At 37.8% G+C, this 25,984-nt stretch overlaps 2 protein-coding genes across 12 annotated transcripts in view; both read left to right on the forward strand.

Moving 5' to 3' along the window:
* prom1a (prominin 1a) overlaps positions 1-22,410 on the forward strand; it is a 67,933-nt gene extending 45,523 nt beyond the window's left edge. For 2 of the 11 annotated variants that reach the window (XM_053505799.1, XM_053505801.1), the window contains 20 exons: positions 936-999; positions 1,104-1,263; positions 1,746-1,898; positions 2,145-2,268; positions 3,393-3,496; positions 4,774-4,858; positions 7,779-7,925; positions 8,586-8,657; positions 9,141-9,233; positions 10,166-10,183; positions 11,262-11,315; positions 11,399-11,479; positions 11,567-11,635; positions 11,737-11,826; positions 15,030-15,145; positions 15,671-15,694; positions 16,137-16,205; positions 19,734-19,858; positions 20,921-20,951; positions 21,230-22,410. In XM_053505799.1, coding sequence (XP_053361774.1) covers positions 936-999; positions 1,104-1,263; positions 1,746-1,898; positions 2,145-2,268; positions 3,393-3,496; positions 4,774-4,858; positions 7,779-7,925; positions 8,586-8,657; positions 9,141-9,233; positions 10,166-10,183; positions 11,262-11,315; positions 11,399-11,479; positions 11,567-11,635; positions 11,737-11,826; positions 15,030-15,145; positions 15,671-15,694; positions 16,137-16,205; positions 19,734-19,803 — 1,593 coding nt within the window. In that variant the 3' untranslated portion in view covers positions 19,804-19,858; positions 20,921-20,951; positions 21,230-22,410. Of the gene's footprint in view, positions 1-935; positions 1,000-1,103; positions 1,264-1,745; positions 1,899-2,144; positions 2,269-3,392; positions 3,497-4,773; positions 4,859-7,778; positions 7,926-8,585; positions 8,658-9,140; positions 9,234-10,165; positions 10,184-11,261; positions 11,316-11,398; positions 11,480-11,566; positions 11,636-11,736; positions 11,827-15,029; positions 15,146-15,361; positions 15,880-16,136; positions 16,206-19,733; positions 19,859-20,920; positions 20,952-21,229 lie in introns of those variants that run through there. The other 9 variants (XM_053505802.1, XM_053505809.1, XM_053505803.1 and 6 more) reach the window with 7 other exon arrangements.
* A 1,519-nt stretch (positions 22,411-23,929) lies between these two features.
* Positions 23,930-25,587, forward strand: fgfbp2a (fibroblast growth factor binding protein 2a). Its single transcript, XM_053506398.1, has 2 exons — positions 23,930-25,125; positions 25,227-25,587. The coding sequence occupies exon 1, from the start codon at positions 24,270-24,272 to the stop codon at positions 25,122-25,124; it is 855 nt and encodes a 284-aa protein (XP_053362373.1). The 5' UTR covers positions 23,930-24,269; the 3' UTR covers position 25,125; positions 25,227-25,587.
* The last annotated feature ends 397 nt before the right edge of the window (positions 25,588-25,984 follow it).

A 25,984-nucleotide genomic window follows, 5' to 3' on the forward strand; every position in this document is an offset into this window, starting at 1 on the left:
TATACTTGTAATCGTATATATAAAAGTTCATTATCCTAATTTATTTAGTAAATTTGTTTATTATTTAGAGTTCATATTAAGAGTTATAATTGATTGATGATTGATAATTATTCTGCTCATTTTCCTGACTTTAATGAGTCAGGAGGACATTTTCTTGACTTTGCTGAGATTATAATTTAAAGATTGTTATTCCCAGTTAATTTTAAGTTGGTTCTGAGTTCATTATTTCCAGTTTATTATTAAGAGAATATTATTTATTCTATATATAATATTATATATTATTTTATTTATAATTATTCCAAATTGTTAATTGTTACGAGTTTATTATTTAGAGATTATTATTCCAAGATTATTGTTCAAGTTTTTTTTTTCATTATGACTTTATTATTTTGAGTTTATTACTCCAAGGTAACTGTTCTAAATTTTAAATAAAGAGTTCAATATTCCGAATTGATTATTTAGAGTTCATTTTATAGATTATAATTCCAAGCTCATTTTTCCATGTTCCTTGTTCCATCTCTATTGTTTAACTTCATTGTTCCGAGTTTATTGATTAAATATTATTGTTCTTAATTTATTGTTCCAAGTTAATTTTTTAGAGTTTATTAATTATTATTGACTATTCTGAGTTTATTACACTTTTATTGTCATTGTGCAAAGTGCATGTACAATGCAGTGATATGCAGTTACTTAGTAATTACAGTAGTGTAGTTCATTATAGTGTAGTTCATAGTAAGTTCATTATTCCAAGTAAATGTTTATTTTAGTTATTTAAGTTTCCTATTTCAAGTTTGTCGATCTAAATTATTTTTTTTAGTTCATTGTTTAGAGTTCAATATCTCAAGTTCGTTATTGTGAGTTTATTATTCAGAGTTTAAGGCTTTTATGGTCGAGGACTGACTCTTTCTCTGAAGCGTGTTCTTCTCATCCTCCAGGGGTCTGTAGCCTTCAATGACACCCCGACCATGGTAACAGACCAGACCAGTACCGTAGCTGCAGGTGAGGTTTATAAGTAAACACCCCCACGCCATCACAGATAATTTGGGTCTCTTTTACCAAGTAATATTGGGGAACTTACCTTCATGTCTGACCTGCTTTTTCAGGAGTTCGAAGTTTGTTGGACGTCATTGGCAACAACATCACCAGATTCTCCAAGATGTTTCCGGTGCAGACTACGGTCAACAACGTCACCGTTTTCATTAGCCACACACACTCACAAATCGAGGATCTTTACCCAGAGATTGACAAAATGGACTTTTATAGGTAAAAGATATTTAAGTTATAACAATTTCTTAACTTTAAGTAATTTTAATTAAATGAAATAAAACAAATGTCCAAAAACCTTAAGGTATTTAAGGTGCATAGTACAAGTACAATTTAAGGTGCAAGTACAAAACTTTAACATCACATAAGATGCTTCCCTTCTGTAATTATTTAAATTGATTTTTTTTTTTTTAAGTTATAAAAAGACCATACCATTTGCGACTTGACATAATTTCTCATGGTTATCACCCTACTTCCTTTAAATTCTTCTTTTAACCTTAATTATAATGGATTGAGGTGGCTCGGTGGTGTAGTGGTTAGCACTGTCGCCTTGCACACCCAGCGCCCGTGTTCCAGTCCCTAAACTCGATATAAACGATGAGTGAGAGAGTCTTCTTTTTTTTATAACTTTTTATTTGATATTTAATTATGAATACAAACAAACAAATGCAATGACCAATAATCAATACTCTTGTCTGCAGGTGGATTGGGTGTATCACACTGTGCTGCATGGTGGCGCTTATCTTAGCTTTCAACTTCCTCGGTCTTCTGTGTGGAATTCTGGGATTTGACCGGCACGCCTCTCCTACGACCCGCGGCTGCGTGTCCAACACTGGGGGGAACCTGCTGATGGCGTGAGTGGGACAGTTTCCCTTTGATGTAAGATTGTGGAACATGTTTAATCCATCTGTCCCCATTGGCTTTGAATGCTGGCAGTCATCCATGATGGAGTTCATGTGTTACCTTAAATTGGACCATGAGAATGTCGTTGATCGTATATATATATATATATATAGTCAAAACAAATTTATCCATAGTGTGGTGTTACCTACAGCGTAAAATCCCCTCATCCTTCCATACACTTTCTGTTTTTATCTCAGTGGTGTGGGCTTCAGCTTCATGTTCTCCTGGGTGCTCATGGGAGTGGTGACCGCGACGTTTGTCGTAGGAGGGAACGTTGAGAAGCTGGTGTGTGAACCTTTACACTCCAGAGAGCTGTTCAAGGCAAGACTGCATGCACACACAAACAAAACACAAACCTCTACATTCTGACACTTTATAATGCTGCTTCTCTAAGACTTGCAGCAATGTTTGTATTTTGTGGGTGAAAATACTAAGCAATCGATCATCCTGTCATTTAAATTTACTGCATTTGGCGTCCAGGGGTTTGTAGTCGACTTGATTTTAGACGAGAAATTTAACTCTCTAAGGCCAGGGGTAGCTCAGTGGTTAAGGCATTGGACAAGGGTTCGGAAGATCCCAGGTTCAAACCCCACAACCGCCAAGTTGCCACTGTTGGGCCCCTTGAGCAAGGCCCTTAACCCTCAACTGCTCAGATGTGTAATGAGATAAAAATGTAAGTCGCTCTGGATAAGAGCGTCTGCCAAACGCCTAAATGTAAATGTAACGGCTTTCCAAAAAATGTGGTTAATCGCTGTTCAATCCCGAAAGACTCGGTGAAAACTGCTTGATTGCAGTTGTTAGGTTTAGGGGGCAATTACTTTTTCACATAGGGCCAAGAAGGTTTTGACAGTTTTTTTTTTCCTTTTAATAAATGAAATCATTTCATTATTTAAAAACTTAATTTTGTATTTACTCAGGTTATCGTTGTGTAATATTTAAATTAGTTTAATGATTTCAATAATTTAAGTGTGACAAATTTGCCAAAGAAATTAAGGGACATGTAGGGGGCACATAGTTTTTCACAGCACTGTATATTGCAATGCAATTCAGATTAAATGATAAAGTGGTTCCTGAAAAAGAGACACTTTCCCAAAATTGAACATCTTGACATTTATAATTTGCGCCAAATGACTTTTTTAATGAATTTACCATTAAAAAAAAGGGGTTGTGACAGTGATGATGAGGGGGTAACATAAGATAAAATGTTAGTTTTCAGACTTGAGGCAATATTAGGATATCATCTACTGCCTATTTTCTAAGCTTGTTTACGCATTTTTGCAGAAACGTGGTGTGTGTTAACACACCTTCATCAGGGTTAGACTGAGAAAAAGCTGATAATCAGCCAATTAAATGCAACAACAGATATTAAAAATGTTTTCAGCGATGACATCGGAAACTGTGTTTAACCTGTCGAACGTGCTGATGTTGAAGTGTTTGCTGTTTAGGTGTTGGACGCTCCGAATCTGGTGAACCCTTCATGGAAGCACTTCATCCCTGGCTACCTGTATAACGATCCAGAAATGGATCTCACCGTGGAAAACATTTACAGGTGAATCCCAGGTCACGTGCATTTTCAACAAAAGAAATGTAGTGTTTGTAAAAATCCTGTTCTAATCCTTTGAACATCCTTCCTGACTAAAGAGCCACTGTTACCTTAAATCGTGTTAAGTTGATTTCTTTCGAATCAATCGAAAGGGTTAGTGGTTCACTCATCAAACATCACGTCATGACTTCCAGTCTGTGTGTGTGTGTTGTGTGGAGTTTGCATGTTTACTCCCCATGCTTGGTGGGTTGCCCATAGCGTAGGATTGGTTGTGCGAGTATGCTTCCAGGATACCCCATCCAGAATATAGCGCCTTTTGTGCCCTGGGATAGGATCCAAGCCCATACATAAGCAGGATAAGCAGTATAGATAATGAATGAATGGATGGATCGATTGGAAATGTGTGGTTTTGTACTTTTCCACCAGAGACCAGTTGATTTCTTTGTCATGTCATCTAAAGGACATTACGTTGCCTTCAGCTTGCTCAATGGGGATAAACTGATAGATCTAAGAAATGATACTTTAGTTATATTCTGAACATGGTGGTTCGGTAGTCAGCACTGTCACCTTGCACCTCCAGGGTTTCATTTCTGCCTCGGCTCTGCGTGCATGGAGTTTGCACACAGAGCCGTGTGTCTTGTGTTCTCCCCGTGCTTGGTGGGTTTCCTCCGGGTACTCCGGTTTCCTCCTAAAGTCAAAAGACGTGCCGATTAGGTTAACTGGCCGTAGAGTAGAATATGAATGCGTGTATGAATGATAACTGAAGGTCCTACCAAGGTTGTAAAATAGGAATAAATGCAATAGTAATCACCACTGGTGTCCACGGTCCCCAGTTGGACAGCAGAGGTTCGTAGATGTATGGATTTATATTCTGAACTTCGATTTTTGTAAAGCTGCTATGTAGCAATGTCAGTAGCTAAAAGCCGTGTACAAGTAAACCTGAATTGAATTGAACTGATCGTATTTTAACATTTTATTTGACTTACAGTATCATATCTGTAAAAAAAAAAAAAAAAAAAAACATTTAGAGACTACTGCCTGTTGAAAAGAACTGAAGTATTATGGTATGGGCTAATTCACTTCTGACGTTAACGTAGTGAAGCTTTGTGCATGTACACACTCCTGTCGTACAGCAGAGGGCGGCAAAGAACCAATTTACTTACATTTGCATTTACTTCTATCAGTTTAAAGACGTTTTCTGACGTTTTCTATTTTTGTATGCGCAGATGTTGTTTAAATATTCTATTCGAATCATTTTGCTTTTCTTTCTCTGTGTGTCCCAGTACCTGTAAGGAGAACCGTGGGATTTATTCTGCCCTGCGTCTGGATAGACTGTTCAACATCTCAGCCCTGCTCAACACCAGCTCGGTGAGTCGACTCACTTGCTCTTATGAGAGCTACTATGAGTTAGAATTACCTAATGTTTGAAATAATAATAAAGTCCATCCGCTCAGTGGTAGGTGTTTTGCCTGTTTAGAAGGTCCCAGTCTTAAATCCCACGACCACCAAGTGGAGCAAGGTTCTTAACTCTAAAACCGATGTATAATGAGATAAAAATGTAAGTCGCTCTGGATAAGGCCGAAATGTAAAGCATGTAGGTCGTTTTATGACGTGCGAATCTCTCCAAAAACTATGGCATGTAACAGGGTGAGTCCAAAATGATCAACACTCTGGTTATATTAAAAATTTCAGTTTCTGTTCAGGGTTGCTGTCTCCCCCAGTCACTGAACTGAAGAACTGAAGCCTTGTGGCTTATCTGAAATCTACTAAAAATAAATCCCACAGCCAGAGTGCAGGTAGTTTTTGCTTGTCCTTGCGTATCCGATGTATACAGCAGCTGTTTAAGGACACACACTTAACATAGACAGTGAATGTTTAATGTATAGTGATTAATTCAGAATGTTTTCACACCTCACTTTGGGGATGTAAAAGACAAACACACCAGTGGCCAAGCCTAAATCATCATCACTGATTAAGATTTGCTTCCAGTTCTGTCTTGCCGTCATAAAACGTGGGCTGTTTTTAATCAATTACTAATCTCGCAGAGCCCCAAAGTTCATAATTAAAGTTTCTGATGATGTGTTTAAGTCCCACACAGCCAGTTGGCAAGCTTGCAGCGTTTTCTGGCGTTAATGAGGATGTACTTGGCGCAAAGCGATGCAAATGAGCTCTTTGCTTAAAAGCAGGCATCACTTGAGAGACTGTTAAATGCCAGCTTGTGCATATGGTCCTTTTAACACTCTAATAATGTAGGCTAATAAATATAATAATATCTTTTATAAAGAATAGACATCCATGGAGATGTCCCGCTTGCGTTAAATGGAAACAGCTTGTTTTCAGGGCAATTTTATGTCACGAAAGTGAGGTTTCACAGCTCCAGTACGGGGAACACACTGTCCTGCACAGTTTAATGGTGGACCTGGTCCATCTCAGGAAACAGCTGAATAATTAATGATCAGGTGTGTGAGCTGCTGCAGAGCAGGGAGTCTCTGGCACCGCAGTGGATGAGTGCCAAACGTCACTTCAATTACATTTCATTTTGTATAGTTGATTTAACATTCGACTTTACATACAAATTCCTGTAAAGCTACAATGTTATAGATTTAGATTTCTGAAGAACCAGAAGAGAAACCAAATGAGTCTGTCTTCTTCAGGGTGAGAATGGAGCGGGAGTTGCAAAAAAATCTCTGACAACTCTTTTGCACTCTCAGCTCTTTTACAACTATATACTGTAAAGTCAGCCAGGACTGAGTGTGTTGACGGGGAAATGTCTATCGTGGGCAAAGTACACAAATATTACTTGAGTAAAAGTAGAGTTACTTTAGGTAAACTAAAGTCAAGTAAAAGTCCTCCACTTATATTTCTCCTTGAGTAAAACTACAACCTTCAAATTTATTTGCTCACAGTAGCCTCTCTCCCTCTCTCTCTCTTTCTCTCTCTCTCTCTCTCTCTCTCTCTTTCTCTCTGTGTGCGCTCTTCCCGACTGTGAACATGCTGTTTTCGTCGCTGTCTGCATCCAGCTCCGCTTTTAATTTTAAACACCTGCTACATGATTAAGCGTTTCACGTTTCACAGACGAAAGGCAAATCACGCATCTATGCATAACTAGTTTAAGTGCCTGTCATTGACGGGAAAAGAGTTTGAAGAAATGGCTAAAAGGTAAAAAATTGATTCAGACTATAGAAGTACACAATAAACAAGAAGAATATTCATATTAATGATGAGTGATACTGTTATTGTCTTGGCCTGGCACATCGATCTATAAAAAAATAATATTTAAAAATAGTTTTTATGCAGCCTGTACTTTTAGTATGCTAATTAGGCCCAACCTTCCTTCCGTGGCATTGAGATCACATGACCTCCCACATTAATCACGGCTCCACAGCCTGTCAGCTCGCGCAAGCGGAAGGAGCGGATAGCGCTGTCCTCCGAGTGTGTTGCGCCGACCCCCAATGGTGCATGAGCGTGCAGTTCGTAAAAGAGTGAGTTTTGACCAATGTTCTGACAAAACCTTTCTTTTATTTATACACTGTAGACAGTAAGCAGGTGGCCTGCTTTCAATACTACACTACTGCGGTTATGTATCGCATAGAAGGGCCGTTTAATTAACTTATTTAAGTAAAGTACAGATATGTGAAATATGCATTTAAATAGTAAGGGGTTCGGATGGCGCTTCGTCTTGTTTTGTTAAGATTGCACAACATTAAAAGTAACAAAAATGGATAAAAAAAAAGTAAGAGATGTTGTTTTGAATAAATAATAATAATAATACAATATAATTAATTTATACGATTATATAATTTATACAATTTATGTAAAAAACCCTTGTTTGGATTAATTTCCTGTAATTCAGAGTCTTTACTTGTAACCATGCTCATGTTGCTTGCCAGAGTTCGAAAAAATATGCTATGTTCATTGTAAACCCTCAATTCTCCAGCACCTTTATTGCGTCAAGAAAACTTTATATCCCTTTATGCTCAGATCATGTCCTGATCCGTATTTTCAGATGCATGTACCAGCAGAGAGTTTACACCCCAGTCTCGTTGTCCTTTCCCCCGGCTCTAACAAGCCTCATTCATCAACGAGAGGTCGGAAATTAGCCGATGAGCCGAGTGAGGGAGTAGAGAGTCTGGAAAACAGTAACCTAACTGTGCTGTTCTCGGTTCCTCCATAAAGCAGACCTGAGAACACAAAGCAGCCCTGTTCCAGGAGCACCAGCATCTGTTTCCTATCACTCAGGTGCCATATCTCAAATCACTGCTGTGTTTCTTTCCTTTTCTTTGTCTAGTACACTAAGGATGTGTCTACGAAGTTTGATGCCCTGAAGGTGGACCTGAATACGATCGTCCTGCTGAACCCAGAGGGCAGACAGAACCTCATCAACTTCACAGAGACTGGCATTGACGAAATCAACTTTGCAGCGTATATGGAGGAGGTACAGTACTGTAGAGTTTCACGTGTAATTGTAAAACATCTGTATGTAAAAAGGTTTGGTATGAGAATGGGCCCACATGATGCACTTTATTCAAATAATGGTTTATACACCAGTCAAAAGTTTGGCGAAGGGTGTTCAAGTCAAACCAGGACTTGTGATGAAATATTTTGTGAGTGAAAGCATGAATCGGATTGACATTTACAGAATACTTCAAGCACAGTACGGTGATGAGACTCTTAGCCGCTATAAAACAAATGAAACCCATACTCGCTTCATGCTATTTTTACATGTTTGGGCCATTCTTGGAGTTCCTGGGAGGCCAGTGTTTAAGCCGTGAAGCAGGCAGTTCGCTTATGGCTCTGGAATGCTGAGAAAACTTTCGACCTTGATGGTTTCCAAGTACTAGTGAAACTCCGGATTAAGTGCATTAGTGTATCAGGGGATTATATAGAGAAATAAAAGGAGGTTTTACTCTCCTAACCGTGTTCTGTTATTCTGCACAAACAAAGTCTTAAATATGCAGTTTAGCTGTTTTTGGAAACTATGGATGAAATACATGTGATGTTCTCGTAAAAAGGAAAAAAAATAAGATTGTACCAAATATAATGCGGTTTTAATTGCATCTAAGATTTCCTTCTATTTTATCTTGACTGTTTACAGCTCAGTAAAGAAGTGACTCGTGTCAACTTGCAGACATTCGCCAACGACCTTGATTCCCAAGCTGACAAGCTGGTGGGTTCCATTTTCCTTTCAAAGAAGTTCTAACCCTGGTCATTTGAGTAAACTGTCTGTTAGTTTAGTTCTGCTCTCAGGTTACGTTCCACACCTTAGTTCTGCGTCAGTATACACAGCTGAGGTGAGGCTTTTGTATTTTTAATCTGTATTACGTTTGCCGTGAAGACGTGAGCACAAGCCTTCCATTTATTCTGCATGACACTGACGGGTATGATGTGCGAATAGACAAGTCTGCGGTGTAATTTACACTTGACAGGCGCTGTGTGTGCGTGTTGTGTGTGTGTGTTCCCACAATCCACATAGACAAGCATTGTGACACACCATCCAGGCGTTAACGTGCAGAACTGTAATGTAGCCGATACATTCATTACATGTACACACTCAATGGAGGTGCTGAAAAATCCTTGTCTTATATATTTAATAAAAGTATGAGCTTTATGTGTCTTTTAGTAACCTTATGATTTGGGTCTGGTTTGTCAGACTAAAGGACCTGTACAGATTTCTATCAAGTATCAAGCTAATACACTTCGGAAGATCTTCAACAGTCAGGTCATCCCTCTTCAAGAGTCCATGGTAAGCATGTGCTCCCTTATCTAAATCTATTCCATAAATTATGGGGTACTTATCGCTCAGTCTAGTTCTGTTCAGTATCAGATGGTGAAAAGAGCAATGCTGAAAACTTCTGAACCATGAAATGTTGCAGCTTCAGTCAATATCACGTTCCAGTTTTAATTCCCACTCTCTGGTTTTACTAAGCTTCCCCCTTCCAAGAAGGCTTAACACTAGATTGTGAAGTGTGAGTGTAAGGGATTTGTGTCCATTCAGCTTGGAAGAGCATTAGCGAGGTTACACACTGATGTTATGATGTCGAGGAGGATCCAGTTCCAGTTCATTCCAAAGGTGTTTGGTGGAGTTGAGTTCAATCAGAGATCTGAACACGACACTCAAGTTCTTCCACTCCAACCTTAACACACTATGTCTTTACAGAGCTCGAACTGGTTTAGCCTCGAATTTCAAGTGTAGGAAATGTTTAAACAAAGACAGTTTGGGAAAGATAATCGGGTGTCCACATACTTTTGGACTTTCAAGACTTTTTTGGCTCCAATTTTTTGTCCAATTTTGGCTCTTATTTTCAGTCCAGTTTCAGTTTCAGTTTCAGAGAAATGTTTTTTGTTCGTTAAGCCACACAGTGACCTATCATTCTTTCAAGCATAAAAAAGAAGAGCTGGATATTAAACCCCTGCTCATAAGCACCCGAACGATATTCCTACCACAGACAGGAGAAAAAAAGAAAAGAACAAAAAAAAAATTTAGTATGTAAATGTGTTGCCACCAGCACATAATCTAATAGAGCTTAAGTGCATATTATCAATGTTCACAAGTGTGCATACAATAAGTTTCAGTTTATTTGCTCTTTTTTTATGAAAAAGATATTACTGTATTACATAGTTCTGCAACTTCTTACCTCTTTATCTTTTTCTCATCTTTTAATTTAATATTTCAAGAAATATGTTAACGCAAGGGTAAGCATGTGTGTTTTTGATTATATGTTCATACACTGCCTGGTCTAAAAAGAAAAAGAAAACTTTGCACATACTTATTATTATTCAACTGCCTAAAGCTTTGATTACAGTATCTTTATCCTCCTGCTCCCGTAACCCCTTTACACTATCGAAATTCTGGAATACGGCCGGGAATATTGCTCTTACGATTAAACATCGCTGTGATTTCTACAATTGATTTATTATTATTATTTTCCTAACAATGCAACTTCACCAAGCATTTACATGATCTGTATTCATAAGGTTTTTCCACCCACATTTCTTTATTGAAGTTGAGGGTTTAGCACTATCCTTCCAGGATTTAATATCTTACTATCTGTTGTATAGTTCTAACCCAATTCCAGCCATTTTACATCTTAGTTGTTTTATTTATTTTTTTAATCCAGGCCAATAATTTGACTCTTGTGAAGGTTTTTCGGCCAGGCGGTGTGCTTCACTTTAAAATTCACCTTTGTTTCATTACTAAAGACTTTGTCAACTCTTTGACTTTGAGAGCATGTTTATTGTCTGTATACTGTACAGTCTGTTACTATGATGCATGTTGCTCCAGTCATGCATGTCGTGTTTTTGAACATGCATATTATCATTTCAAACATGTTGAACAATAAAGGCATAAATCTAGCTTGATTTAATATTTTTAGCAGCAGCTTACATTAATGCTTATTTACATTAATGTTCTAGTACATAATCTTTTTCTATAAAAAGTCCACGTAATTTCAGTCTAATATTAAATAGGTTCTTTTTTATGATTTTTGTAATTAAATGTTTATTTTGCATTTAAAGGAACAAGGGGTAAAGCTATAACTTTACCATGCTTTATCGTATTTTATTGCTAAATGATTGTAATAATATAATAAATTTGAGAAAAAAAATAACATTTGATACATACTGCATGATATTACATGTCTGCATGATGTTTTTTTTCATCAGTGTATTATTATGTTGGTCATATAATAAAGTTAATGTACGTCCATATTGTCCCACATGTACAGTATGATCGGTGCTCGGAAAATAACAAAGTTTCTATGTTTTCTTAAAGAACACTATGAACCAGAGCATCAGGTTTCTAGAGAGGACTGCCTCAGATATACCAGTGAGTTTCATTTTGGGATTTTAATTTACATTTAAAGGTTTGATTACTCTGTGATTTTTATGATGTCATTACGACTTTTTCAGGACAAAATAACAAAAATACTTCAAGTCATTGAAGAGGCACAGTATCTCATCACGCATAATGCAAGCTTTACTATCAGTCAGGTAATACAGCCAGTTGTTTTCCTCGTAACTGTTGTTTAGAAAGTAGTCGTGATCTATTAATTAGAGAAATAATCCTGTCATTTACAGGAAAGTGAAAAATACAAGCAGACCATCATTGGCTACTTTAAACAGTATATCGACTGGATCAAGACAGCAGTAAGTATTAAAAAAGAGTTTTATTTTGAGTTATAGATATTTAATGCATTGGCAATAATGTGAAAATTGAATTGCTTTTTCATATTCGTTATTTCTTGTAGTTGATGACGGAAGTGGCCGCGTGCAAACCTGTTAGTAACATCGTTGACACTGCAGAGATACTGGCCTGTGGCTTCTTCTTCGACTCAATGGTAAGAGATCTTATTATATAATATAATATAATTTAATATAATGTATAAAAATCACTTGAGAGAGTCACGTTAAATTTACACTAATGTGCAAAGATCTCAACAAAACAATTTTGCAGACTTTAATAACTTTCTACATAAAATAAAAAATATTTTTTTTTAATTGTTTAATAATAAAAAAGTGTGTGTGTGTGTATATATATATATATATATATATATATATATACATATATATATATATATATATATATATATATATATATTACAGTGAGGTCAATAAGTATTTGATCATGGAGGCGTCAACAATTTTCAGCATGGGTGCATTTCCACTGTGAAAGACAGAATCTAAAAAGAAAAATCCGGAAATCACATTGTATGGTTTTTTTTAACAATTTTTTTGTGATTAAGACAGATTTCTGACCCTCAAAGACCTGTTATTTTGCTTTTAAATAGTCCAGCTACACTCTACATGATTCTAAATTAATAGCCCCTGTTTGAGGTCGTTAGACGTCATAAAGACACCTGTGCACCCCACAATCAGCTAAAAGTCTAAGTAGATACATGGGGTATCAATGATGCTAAGAATGGTGAAGAATCAGCCCAGAACTACACGGGAGGAGCTGGTCAATGCCGTGAAGAGAGCTGGGACCATCGTTTCCAAGGCTACTATCAGTAATACACTAAGACGTCATGTTTTAAAATCCTGCATCGCACGGAAGGTTCCCCTGCTTAAGTCAGCCCATGTCCAGGCCCATCTGAAGTTTGCCAGGAACCATCTGGATGATGCAGAGAAGTCATGGGAGACTAAAGTAGAATTCTGGTCTAAACTCCATTCGCTGTGTTTGTAGAAAGAAGAACGATGAGTATCATCCCAATAATACCATACCTACAGTGAAGCATGGGGCTGAAAGCATCATGCTCTGGGGGTGTTTTTCTGCACTGGGGACAGGACGACTGCACTGTATTAAGGAGAGGATGAACGGGGCCATGTATTGTGACATATTGGGCAAAAACCTCCTTCCCTCAGTCAGAGCATTAAAGATGGGTCGTGGCTGGGTCTCCCAACAGGACAATGACCCAAAGCACACAGCCAGGAAAATCAAGGAGTGGCTCCATAAGAAGCGTATGGACTATTTAAAAGCAAAATAACAGGTCTTTGAGGGTCAGAAATCTGGCTGATATGCAAGTGATCGAATACTTATTAGACACATTAATTCACAAATAAATTGTTAAAAAAAATCATACAATGTGATTTCCCGATTTTTCTTTTTAGATTTTGTCTCTCACAGTGGAAATGCACCCATGCTGAAAATTGTAGACCCCTCCATGATTTCTAAGTCAGAGAACTTGCAAAATCACAGGGTGATCAAATACTTATTGACCTTATTGTGTGTATTTTATATATACTGTACACACCACTTACAATAAGTTAGGGATATTGATATTTACATGAGTGCTTTTCCTATTTGCTCTGAAATTGAATGAAATAAGTAAAAGTTCCCTTTGATATTACCAATATTGTATCGGAAGAAACACCATTTTCATTGGTTTAATATTTATTACCCCCCAAAATTTTCACAATAACAGGTATTCACATCCGCGCATGAGGCTGAGGAGAACTATGTTTTGTCTGTGAGAATAAAACCCGACCAGCTATGTACATGAGCAATCCCCCCAACCCCACCCCTCCTCAACAGGAAAAGGAAATGCACAAGGGAAACAGGCTGCTCTACACTGGTGTGTGTGTGTAGGTGTGTGTGTGAGAGAGAGAAAGAAGGGATTTCTTTTTGCAGGGGCGTACCATTTGACCCCTTCCTTCACATTATAGAAAAATGATTGATTGTGTGTTCAATTCCATATAACCACATACACGCATGCACAATCACCATGTGATTAAAACAATTCCAAATACAGCAATATGTACACTCATGCACTCTTTTTGGAACAGTTGACTACCAGGAGTAATTAGCCAGTAGCTGTTTGCACTCCAGAAGTCCGGTAGTAGGTAATTGTGCATAACCGCTGCAGGAGCCATGTGGTCAGGAGTCAAGGAGCTTGGTAAAGGGTTTCAGTTCACATAAAACCCCCGAATACCAATTTATAGCATGTTGAGATAATTAACAAGGGCGTGCATGTTTTTTTTTTAGACTGTATAAGATTAAAGGAAACTCGAGGCAGGATCCTAAGATGCAAGAAATTTATGCAGGTCAGCATGCCTTAACCACTTTCTTCTCAATGATGAAGCATGTACTGTAAAGACAAACAAAGTCCAAAGTAATTTGCACTAACAAGAAGTGAATTAAAACATTCACTGTGCACTTAATTACTACCACCAATAACAACTCGATGCAACCATGGTGAACAGAACGGCTTCTCAGAATGTACAACTAGTCAAACCTTAACGCGAATAAGCTACCATAGCAGAAAAATACACTGGGTTTCTCTCTTGTTAACCAAGAACAGGATCCTGAAGCTCGAGTGTTGAAGATTGGAAAGTCATGGTTGAGCCCACCGAGTCAAATAAGTCTAATAAACTCCATCCACGCAGACTGAGGTGGGAATTAAACCTTCGACTCTGGAGGGTGCAAGGCCACAGTGCTAACCACTGCACTACTATGAAATGAGACATGTATACTAGGGTTGATCAATATGCAGGAAAACATTTGGAGGTGTTCTTTTCCCACCCAGCAGACCTACTGTTCCCGTGTAGAAGTTGTTTATTCTCCAAAAACAGAAATGGAATTTACATTACAGATGTTGGCAGATGCCCTTATCCAGAGGGACTTACTTTGTTATCTCTTCCTACTTCTGAGCAGTTGAGGGTTAAGGGCCTTGCTTAAGGGTCCAACAGTGGCAACTTGATGGTAGTGGGGTTTGAACCTTAGACCATCTGAACACTAGTCCAATGCCTTAACCACGGAGCAACATAACTGCACTACATAACTTTTATCAAGTTATAGTTACTGAACGGTTATTAGGCTTTGATTACATGAAGCATCCACCATATACTTTTTAATTACCTGTGACTTAGTTGTTATCAAATAAACAATTCCTTAGAACAAGCGCATTGTTATAACATGAGACGGTGATGATGTTATAGAACATAACTTAAGACCTGCAAAACAAACAGATTTGTGAAAGTGAAATCCACAAAGTTCCAACTTTTTGTCCAGTGCTTGCGAACCATGATCATCGTTCTGTTGCAGAACACGTTCTGGTTTGGTTTGGGCTGCTCCGCTCTCTTCCTGCTGCCCAGCATCATCCTGTCTGTGAGGCTAGCCAAGTTTTACCGCAGAATGGACACGGAGGACGTCTATGACGAGTGAGTACATCCCAAACATAAGCGGCGATGCTGTTTAAAACTAACCATCGTTTATTTAGCTGGAAGTGGTCAGAATTCTGAAAGCTTCTTACATAGTGAGTAATTTAAGGAAATATATTTTCTCATCACTCCTTTTGTTCTCTCTCTCTTTCTCTTTCTTTTTCTTTCCCTTCTTCTTTTCCTTCTATTTCCTCCCTATTTTTTCCTCGGTCTCAGTTCCTCTGTCTCAGGAACTTGGCACTTCACATTATGATAACCGATTCTTGCAATTTCCATCTTCCTTCATTATTTGTCTCTCTCTGTCCAGCACTTTGCACTTTAAGGGAAGAAAAAAAAAAACGATATTGTAGAAACTCAGTGTTTTCATTGTATTGTTCGATCATTCACACACTCTTACAAGTAATGAAACAGTGCTGAAACATTACAAGAATCACCAAGTGTCTTGACCGGAGACATGTCAGTGTACAGTCCATAAACCTCTATGGTGGAAGATTAATGTTTTTTGCTTGTCTTGTATCTTTTTAGCATTGACACAATTCCCATGAAAACGTAAGCTGTTTGTTGTTGTCTTTTTCAATTTTCCTTCCGCTCTCGTCTTTGAGAACCTCATTAATATGAAATCTTTATGTACAAAAATCTCTCTGTTCTTAAGCTTTAAGCCTTGGAATGCTTCTCCGGTGAAGGGTCTTGCTCGTCTTTGTGTCGTGTGTGTGTGTGTGTGTGTGTGTGTTACATTTTTTTCCTTTCTTCTTTTTAAATAACTCCCTGTTTACCATTAAGGGCTGTTAAAATCATGAAATATATTACACATCACATATAGTGTGTACATGTTTTTTTTTTTTTTTTTTGCATTAATACATTGAAACTCTTACAATTTGTACTTTGTGATGTTTTATGCTCACCTGCACATTTACGAGGCCTAACTGCCCAATCGCATGCCATCATTTGTCTTGTTGTTGATTTTGTGTTTGTATTTAATGTTTCGTTTCAGTATGGAAATTGGTAATAATGGTTATTATAATGAACATGTACAAGGTATCCAAAACCCTGTAATGTCAAGGTAAAAAGAACCGAACCCCCCTGCACTGAATCAATCGATCAGTAATGATTTGCATGCGAGATTTTGGAAATGGTGGGCGATACGGCAAACAAATTGTGGCGAAATTTCAGAACTTAAAGTATGTGTCGTAAAGTTGTGCTTTGCTGATAAGAAACAATTAAAAAAAAAACTTATGGCTAAAATAATAGTGCCACATTTCATTAAAGAAAAATGGTGAGGAATATGGTTCCGTGGAAAAAATTTATTTATTTATTTTTGGTCTTTTCTCTTTTTTGTTTTTTTTTTAGAATTGGAAGCCCAATCCTTGCTGTTTGGATGATAAATTTTTTTTTTTAAGAGTAGTACTGAACATATACGCTGCCTGGAAAAAAATAACAAAAAATATGTCAAAATATGTCACAAAAAATGTCATCTCCATTTGTATTTAAATAAGCAAATGCTTTGGAGCCTTTAACTGAATTATTACTACAGTGATTAATATGGCAACAATTCTATTTTTTAGGTTCAAATTATTGGCCGGCATCAAGTAAAAAGCTATAACGATTGCTGAAATTTCTGGGATTTTATTAAGAACTGTGAAACATTATTAGTATTATTAGTGTTAGTGAGACTAATTATAAAAAAAAAAAACTTAAAGATTGGGCTTTGGAGCAATAAAAAAGGGTCACGTGGTCTGTTGACCGTATTCCATCATGCATAGCGCCCACTATACAAGCCTCCGGACCACTCAGCAACGTTATGTGGCAATAAAATGAAGTCAGCTGACAACCTTAACGTCCTGAATGACCTGGTTATTACATATGAGTTTTTCTTCCCTATTCTAGGACTCAGATAGTGAAAAAATGATTGCGAGCAAGATGAACATGATTACATAATTTTGTAGAGTCAGTGTCCAGACGAGTGCATGCTGTAATTAAAGCATTGTGTCCAACTTTGCTTTTTGCTTGGCAGCATAAACAGACACATTATACGATGCTGTGAAAAAGTTTTACACACTTGGATTTATTTCATAATTATTGCATAATTTTTTTATCATTTTTCAAAGAATCTTTTTCAAAATTTTTCTAGCATTGTCTAGGATTTATTTTTTATGTCTAACTAAAGAGAGGCTGATAGCTGATAAACATTTAAACATTAAACTTGTTTTTTTTTTATTCTGTAGGCAGCTCATTAGATTAGAGACTATACAGTACTGTAAAAAGTGATAACTTAGCAAGGAAAAATATCTTAAATCTACTCTAATTAAACTACATTTTCTTGCGATTTAGGCTTACAAGTAACAAAATATTCTTTTTAAAAGATTATTTAATAATTTTTATTTTAAGAAATGATTATAAAAGATTATTCCACCTATTTCTAACATAATTGTGCTAGTTTCTAGCATTTGTTTCTTGAAAGATGCAAAATTATTCGCCAATCAAATAAGAAATTTATGATAAAATAACATTTTGTCTAAAAATAAGATTAATAACCTTATAATTGGCTAGCTTTAATTTTATATTAAGGAATTTGGATAAATTTGAAAACAAACCAAATAAAAGTTTATGAAGCTTTATTTTAGACACATGTTACTAAATTTTAAGCAAAAAACTTTGTTCCTTTGGCAGATAATTTTGCTAGTTTTTTAGGAATTGATTTCTTGAAAGAAGCAAACATATCTGCCAATAGAACAAGACATTTTGCTTTAAATTTTAGTAACTAGAAATAATCTTAGTAATCTTATATTTGGTTTGTAATTCTATTTTAAATAAAAGTAGATAATTTTACCAGATTAAAAGTGAAATATTCCACTTGCTAAGATGACATTTTTTGCAGTGTAAAGCGGAAAGTAGATGGTTTGAACAGACTTTTAAAACAAAATCTTTAAAGATGACTGGACAAAGAAGTGCGTTAATCACTTTCAAAATAAATGCATCTCATCTGTTCAAATAATAATGGTGCGGGTCAAAATTGGCCACAAATGTTATTGGTAACAAAACTTTTACCCTTTTACCTAGCTTATTTTACCCTTATTATAATGATAATAATAATTATTATTATTATTTGACTCTGTGATGCTATTGGCTGATCGGTTCTTCATGACTTGAGGATCTTGATGAACGAAGAAGTGTGGCGCTATTAGTCACAATAACAGCATTGTCGTATCGCCCACCTTTGGGTGTTTGGTGACGGGATTATAGGAAATCTAATCAAGTGTAGGAGGTGCTGGGTGCAAACATGCCCTTTCCAGTTAGAATGATGGTGGTACAGCCAGTGTCGGCGCTCAGTAATAACCGCACGCTCCCAAACTAATCTGAGTGATCTTATGATTTAAAAATCCATTTTAACATTTTGCTTTGTGTGCAGAATGTTCCTGCATGTGACTCTGACTCGAGCGTTATTCCAGCACTGGGCTGTTTTTATATACTAACTGCATGCCTGTGTTTGAGCCGTCTCATTTTCTCAGACGTGGTGGTGTAACAGAGGTCAGGACGCGACACCATGCTCACATGACACACAGGATGCGCATACTATACACACACATAATACTGTGTTTGGTATAAAAAAGAGACCTTACACTCGTTCCGGTGCAGGTCAGCAAGGTCAGTGTGTTAAACTAAAACAAAACTGTATCTGGTGCTTTCACACTTGGCAGTGTTTTTACAGTGCGGGCAAAAAGCGGCACACTGTAGCCATAGCAACCATAGGGTTTTACTTATTCTAGATATTAAATAAAATGTCCTAGATGCATTTAATTTTTAGTAAGTTAGTTAGTTGAATGTCAAAAATATTTTTAAAGGTCGTTAACTTGATGTTCTTTCGGCTGCCCCCCTCAAGGGGCCGCCACAGGGTACTGTACAATCTGCATACAACTTGGCACAGGTTTTTATACCAGATGCCCTTCCTGATGCAACCCTCTCATTCCAGCCAGGCTTGGGACCAGCGCTAATCATGCCCTGCCTCCATCAGCTGGTTTTTGGGCATTTTTCGGGAAAACAAACCCTGGACTTCGGTATCCAGACGAGAAAAATACAGCTGATCCACCAACGCCTATAACATTCATCCTCAGAAAAGATTTTTTTTTTTTTCACCAGCACTTTGACCACCATGCTTGTTTTGTCGGCAGCCGAAAAAGTTGTTTTTAGTCATGTCCTGAAAACTTTTTCCACCTTATAAAGCAACCAAATAAATGTTGACTCCTACTGTTTTATGGGATTATGATTAGGTTTAAAATTGTCGGTTGGCTGTGGAATAAAGTGTGAAAGCACCACAAACAAGAACCTTTACACTGCACTACACACACAACTTCCTATTTTAGAACCAACAATATGTTCAACAAAAAAGCCAAGCGATCACATTCCTTATTAAAACACAAATCTAGTTAGTCCATGTACACTGTGACATGTGAACTCTGTGGTCTGCTGTGTGGCATGGGAACACTCTCGTCCTGCTCCTCTGATACACTGAATGGGATTGATTAAGTCTTGTGTAAAAAGAAAAAAAAAACATGCCCTGGCATTGATCATCTCTTCACTTGTTCTCTTTAAGCCTCCCTGCCTATGACACTATGACTCGATTCCCACGAGCCTCGGCGCCCCCTCGCCATGGCGACTGGTGACACCAAGGAGGAACCTTTTTTTTTTTTTTTTTTCTTTCCTCAGTACTCAACAAAGGTACTGACTGACACTGGATTAGAAGTGATAAACACATTTTTATATTTGTGTATCAAGTTCACATATCTCACACATTTTTCATGAATGGCATCTGACAATTCAGGGTTTCCACAATCCAGAACGGCACCTGTTATGCTAGGCAACCACAAAGTGTCCTACAATGTCCAGTCCAAATGTCTAATATCAAACTTTCTTTCCCAATTTTTCTTTTAGGGGCATTAATACTGATTCTAGGCCTCTATAAAACCTAATATATTGGGCCCCCAACTTTGACAAAGCCAACCCTGTTTTAATTGCATTATAGCATTGTTAAGGGCCCCCATCACTCAGGGGCCCCGAGAATCATATATACTTACCCCCACTTTACACCACCGATGAATAGGCTGCAGAAATTGTAAGGTGTCCTTAATGTGTTTTTCTATTTTAAAAAAAAAAAGAAAGAAAAGCGTGGGAACCCTGGACAATGCTATTTGTTATGCTCAGACACTCACATCTCTCTATTATTATTATTTTGTTATTGTATATCTTTCCGTAGCACTTCAACAATTATTGTAGATCTCTGTTTTTTCTTCTGATCTCTCTGCACTTTGATAATTTAAGTACTGTAGGTCTCTCCGTTGCATTTTGCATCATAGGTCTCTCTGTAGGACTTTGTCAGTTATCGTAGGTCACTATGTAGCGCTTTATCAGTTATTGTAAACCTCTCTGTAGCAATTTCCTGATTATTGTAGGTCTCTATAGCTTTTTTTTTGGCTATCGTAGGTTTTTCTTACACTTTTTTCTACACTTTATTGCGGCCTCTGTAGCGCTTCGATCGTTATTGTAGGTCTCTGTAGTTCTTAGTTGGTTACCGTTGGATATCTTGATATCGTAGATATCTCTGTTGCACCGTAACAGCTCCGTAAAAGCATGCCAGGACCCTGCCAAGCCATAATTTTGAAGCTGTAGTGATTTGTACCAGAAACTGAGAAATGGTCTTTAAACTGAACCTTTAATCCGCTTCCGTAAAGATCTGTGATCATCATCTCTCTTTCTCTCTCTCCCTTTACTTTCTGTTTGTAGTGCTGCTGGAATCTGATTTAAACTCTACACTGTGAGTCTTTGGCCATTTTTTAAATCTTGCCTTTGTCTATACAGGGGTGCCAACAGGGGTGGTAGATTAAAATGAATCGCAGATTAAAATAAAGATTAAAATGAAGTATATAAATATACTGTAGTTGTAGATGAACTTGGGAATTGAGCCTTGTGATTTAACTAAAAGACAAATTAGCTATCTTAAGACATATTGGCACCTCTGCTTACATTCTTAAGCATTCTTGTGAGTACTTTAAGCTTATGATGTATTATATTATCATCTCTCTCCTTTTTCAGACTCACCTGATGAACAGCAGTCCCAGTTTAACGCGGGGATGGGATCAGAAGTGGACGCCCTGACACACTGACACAACAACCACACTGGAATTGTTATAAACTTTACCTGGATAGATATTTAAGCTTGGCGTACATCACATCAGACCGGTACAGCTATCATGGAGCCAGAGACATAATCATACACCATTCAGCCAGTATACACAGTAGATACATGAATTCTCGTTTACAGTCATGGTGCAGTCAGGTTTTTTTTTTTTGTGTGTGTATGCTTCGACATTCTATGTTCATTTTTGGTTTCCTGAACCTACCTCTCCAGCTTGTCTGAGGGACAAGAGTGGAGGATTTTTTTTTTGTGTGTGTGTTTAAGGCATTAACTACCTGCAGCACAATTTGCTGTTTAAAGGGACCATGCCGTTTATGAGCCAACAACCTTATATAATATATATATATGTATATAAAAACATGCTTGTATATGTGCTAATACTGTCGTGATGATGCAATATGGGATCGCTCTCGAGCCACGCGGAGGCTGATGAACTTTTGCCTTGATGTTTATGGTATAGTTAACGTCACCCTGAAATCACACACCATCCTCGTCACTTCTGCATCTGGAAATCTTCAAGATGCATTTTTTACATGTATAATACCATGTCAGACTTTTTAGATAAAATAACAACCTGGACGTTTTCGATGTAATTTAGTTTCTATGAATGGACATTTTTAAAGCACTGCCCTTCTTATAATACTAACAAAAGCTCATGAGCTGGAGTTTTTAGATGTAGTTCTGTAACTCTCCACACACAAAACTGATGCCAAATCCTATTTTTGTAGATCTCAGGTCTCTTAACTATAATAAACCCAGTTTTTCCTTGCCTATTTCAAATGATACATAATTGGTAAACTATCAAAGTGTGAATGTAACACGTCACTGTAAAAGGAAAAAAAAAAAAGGCTGTGTACTTTTTAAACAAGTGGTACCAGGAGCAAATTTCTTTCACTGCTCGTTTGTTGCTAGGCCTTCATATTTCTGTATGTGATAATAATAATAATTATAATAATAATAATGTCAGGTGCTAGATATTTTTTGATCATAACTGTTCATGATGTGAGAATTCTTCTTTATGATATGACAGTGTTATGCAGGCCTTGAATAAAATGTTTACCTGATTTCGTACAGCCCACTTAAGTTTCCCAGAAGTTGGTTGTGGTTTTAATGTTTGTCCCTGCACACTACAAACTACAGTACACAGCCCAGAACATACTGCATCACATGCTGTTTATCAGATGAGGTGGTTGCCAAATGTCGCTGGTTTTCAATTACAAATGCTTCTGTTGGAGTGTTCTTGAAGTGTAAGAAAATAGTTTTAAAAAGATTGGACTTTGGAGCGATTATAAAAGGTCATATAGTTAGATAAGATCAGATTGACCCTACTCCAGAGCAATGGGTGAATCAGGGTAAGAAGGGAAGCACATGAAGCGATGCACCCATCATGCACAGTCTCCACCGTATAAGCCTCCGGGGTATGATCCGGGGTTGCTCTGGTTTAGGCTCAGCAACATTATGTGGCAATAAAGTCAGCTGATGACCTGAATGTATCGAATGACCAGGTCATTTACATTTAGGCATTTGGCAGACGCTCTTATCCAGAGCAACTTACATTTTTATCTCATTATACATCTGAGCAGTTGAGGGTTAAGGGCCTTGCTCAAGGGCCCAACAGTGGCAACTTGGTGGTTGTGAGGTTTGAACCTGGGATCTTCCGAACCATAGTCCAATGTCTTGACCACTTAACTACCCCTAGCCCCCAGGTCATCACATCTATAAGGTTGTCTTCCCCAGTGGTATGGGCATTTTTCATTATTCTGCAGGCATAATTTACATGCATGGACCGGACACTATAGAGTCCTCACCTTAACCCTATTGAAAGTCTCTGGGATGTGCTGGAGAAGACTTTCCAATCACTCAGAATCGACTTACAATCTCTGAAAGTCATTTGACTTTTCCTTCATCAGTTCAAGATCTCTGCCAAAATGGCCACAACTTCAAATGGAAATAAAGCTTATGTTGTAAACCAAGGTTGTCGAAATCATGCCATGGTGGATGTGTGCAATAATCAAAGCTAATTGTGGTCCAATTGAAAATGAAAATTGTGGAACGAAAATAAAAATGGATACCGAATGTGGCCAAGTGGTACAGCTGCCCAAAACACGTATATTAATAAAGTCGGTGTTTATATGAATCTATTATTTACCTCATTATCTTCTATCCTTCATCTGCTTTATCTCAGTCACCCATAAACATTAATGTTCTAACTGCAAGAAAAGAAACATAAAAAAAGAGATCTTTGGTCCCTGACATGGTTCAGGGCCAAAGACAGGAAGGTGTTAAGGGCCCCCATGGTATTTATATTCTAGATTGTGGCTTTTTTTTAAAGCATTGAATGAATTAAAATAAGACCGTACATCCATCCCCACTACACACACAAATATAAGCCTATTCAGGCTCACTTCCTCACCTCTTCATGAGTGCCCATGTGTTTGGCTCATGTCTGAAGTGCTAATTTTGTTCTTGAATTTTAATGATCTTGCAAGTTTCCTACACAATGAAACCACTGATGGATGTTCTGCATTGCAGGATGCACATGTTTTGAACCTTTAGATACTAATTCAGTTATTAGAAGTTGGGATTTCAACAGTTGTGTGTTATTGGAAGTCAACTAGAAAACAACTCACAAAATTCTTATCAATTGCAAAACATACAAAACCAAGTTCAATATTCGGGCATTTGTTCTATTTTTTTGCTTTGTGTCCGTGCTTGCTTCGTTTTAAATTGGTTTCATATGTGTGCGGGATCTCATTCACAGTCCCCAGGCGACCATAATAGTCTGGGGAGGGGGTTGAACCTGCCCTCTTCATACACATTTTCTCTGTCCTAAAAGCCTTCTTTGTGAGAGGCGACCATAAATACCAGAGCAAGATCTCTCAGTCTGCTCATAGCCTGCTGCAATCTTGCTGTCTCACTCCGTCTCCAGCTTGCAGCATGAAGATCCTGAGCTGTGCACTCGTCTTGTCCTGCTGCATTTGGGCAGCAGTTGCCCACAACCAGGCTGGAGAAGATGCTGCTGGAGCTGGAAGGAGTAAAAGCGTCTGGGAAGACCCTATCCAGTTTGTTACAAAAACCAAGGACCGATGCTCTATGATCTTGAGCGGACATGGGGATCTGACCAGGCTGCGAATCTCTTGTGTGGGCCAGGAAGCGACCTACTGGTGTGAGTATGAGGGCAAGCCAGACATTTGTCGCAACTACAACACCAATCCTCGGCACTTCTTTACACAGATCATGTGGGAGCTGCGCAAGTTGACCAACGCCTGTCAGGGCCCACAGAACCTCAAGCCTACCATGTGTAAGAAAGCATCGGATGAATCCCAATTGGTCTTCACCACGAGTAGCTCGGCCACTGTGGAACAAAAACCACAAACCACAGCTGGCGAGCAAGACGAACCCAAACTGGAGCAAGCCAAACCTAAACCACCTACAAGTGCACCACGTTCTGATCAGGCCAAGCCAGAAAAGAAACCAAACAACGCAAAACAAAAGCCAGCAAAACAAAAGACTGCCAAACCTCAACCAACGAGACCTTCAGCTGCCGGAACTGCAAAGCCCAAGGCAGAACAAGTCAAAGCAGAGCCTGTGAAACCTGTGGCATCCAAACAAGGGACCAAAACACCAGCAACGATCAAGAAAGTTTTGGCACCAAAGGCAGCTACACAAGCATTCAAGGCAACTACAACCACTCCAGCACCCACGAGGTCAGCCGAGACCCTGGCACAGCAGTACTGCTGGCACGGCATGAGGGACTTCTGCACCAAAGTCTTTGGCTGGTTCACAAAATAGAGTAAGCTATTAAGATTGCTTTATATTGTGCTATTTTTAATAAACTTTACTTAATATGTTCATGTCATGATTATTAGTTTCTTGTTTCTTATTGTTCCTCAGATAAATGAAGCTGGAGCGATGTGAACTTTCCTTATACATTAGCCTGGTGTGGTTTCGTTGGGAAAGAAGAGATTGGATGGAAAGCACAAGATAACCAAGCGTCCTGTTAGCGCTAATAGAATGGAAAAGATTCGGATGGACGTGTAGTGGAGAGCCTCTATATCGTCATACACAGACATTAATTCCAAAAAAATTAAAAATGTACACACCTCCCCAGAGGCTTAGACAAATCCATAGACTTGTCAATTAGATTTTTTTTTTTGCTGTACAAATTAACCAGATTACTAACCTGTTATGGAAGACGCACAGTAAACTGAATAAGCAAACAGTGTATGAATGTCAAAAACCATGATGAATTAAAATGTTGACTTTTTTTTTATATATTTGTCTATGATTGGTGGAAAATACAGCAGAGGGCACTGGTGATTCATAAACCCAAGAAAAATAATGAGAATGATTATGCTATTTTCCTGTGGCTTAATAGAGTTGTGTTATATCGTACAGTAGTTTTAATACTTAATGTAAAATCATTATATGATAATGTTATATAATAGTATTATGAGATACAGTGGGTACAAAAGTCGGTGACCACTATTGAAATATTTTTTAATAATGTATATTACTGACACAAACATAAGAAAAAATGTGAATCTTTGAAATATTAATGAATTTCTAACTTTCTAAGAATTTGGTACATTTACTTTAGCCAGCCGTCATGGACGTCACGAAATCTCATGATTTTGGATTCCATTAGTTTC

The sequence above is a fragment of the Clarias gariepinus genome, chromosome 10 (assembly GCF_024256425.1).
Source record: "Clarias gariepinus isolate MV-2021 ecotype Netherlands chromosome 10, CGAR_prim_01v2, whole genome shotgun sequence".
Lineage (NCBI taxonomy): Eukaryota > Metazoa > Chordata > Actinopteri > Siluriformes > Clariidae > Clarias > Clarias gariepinus.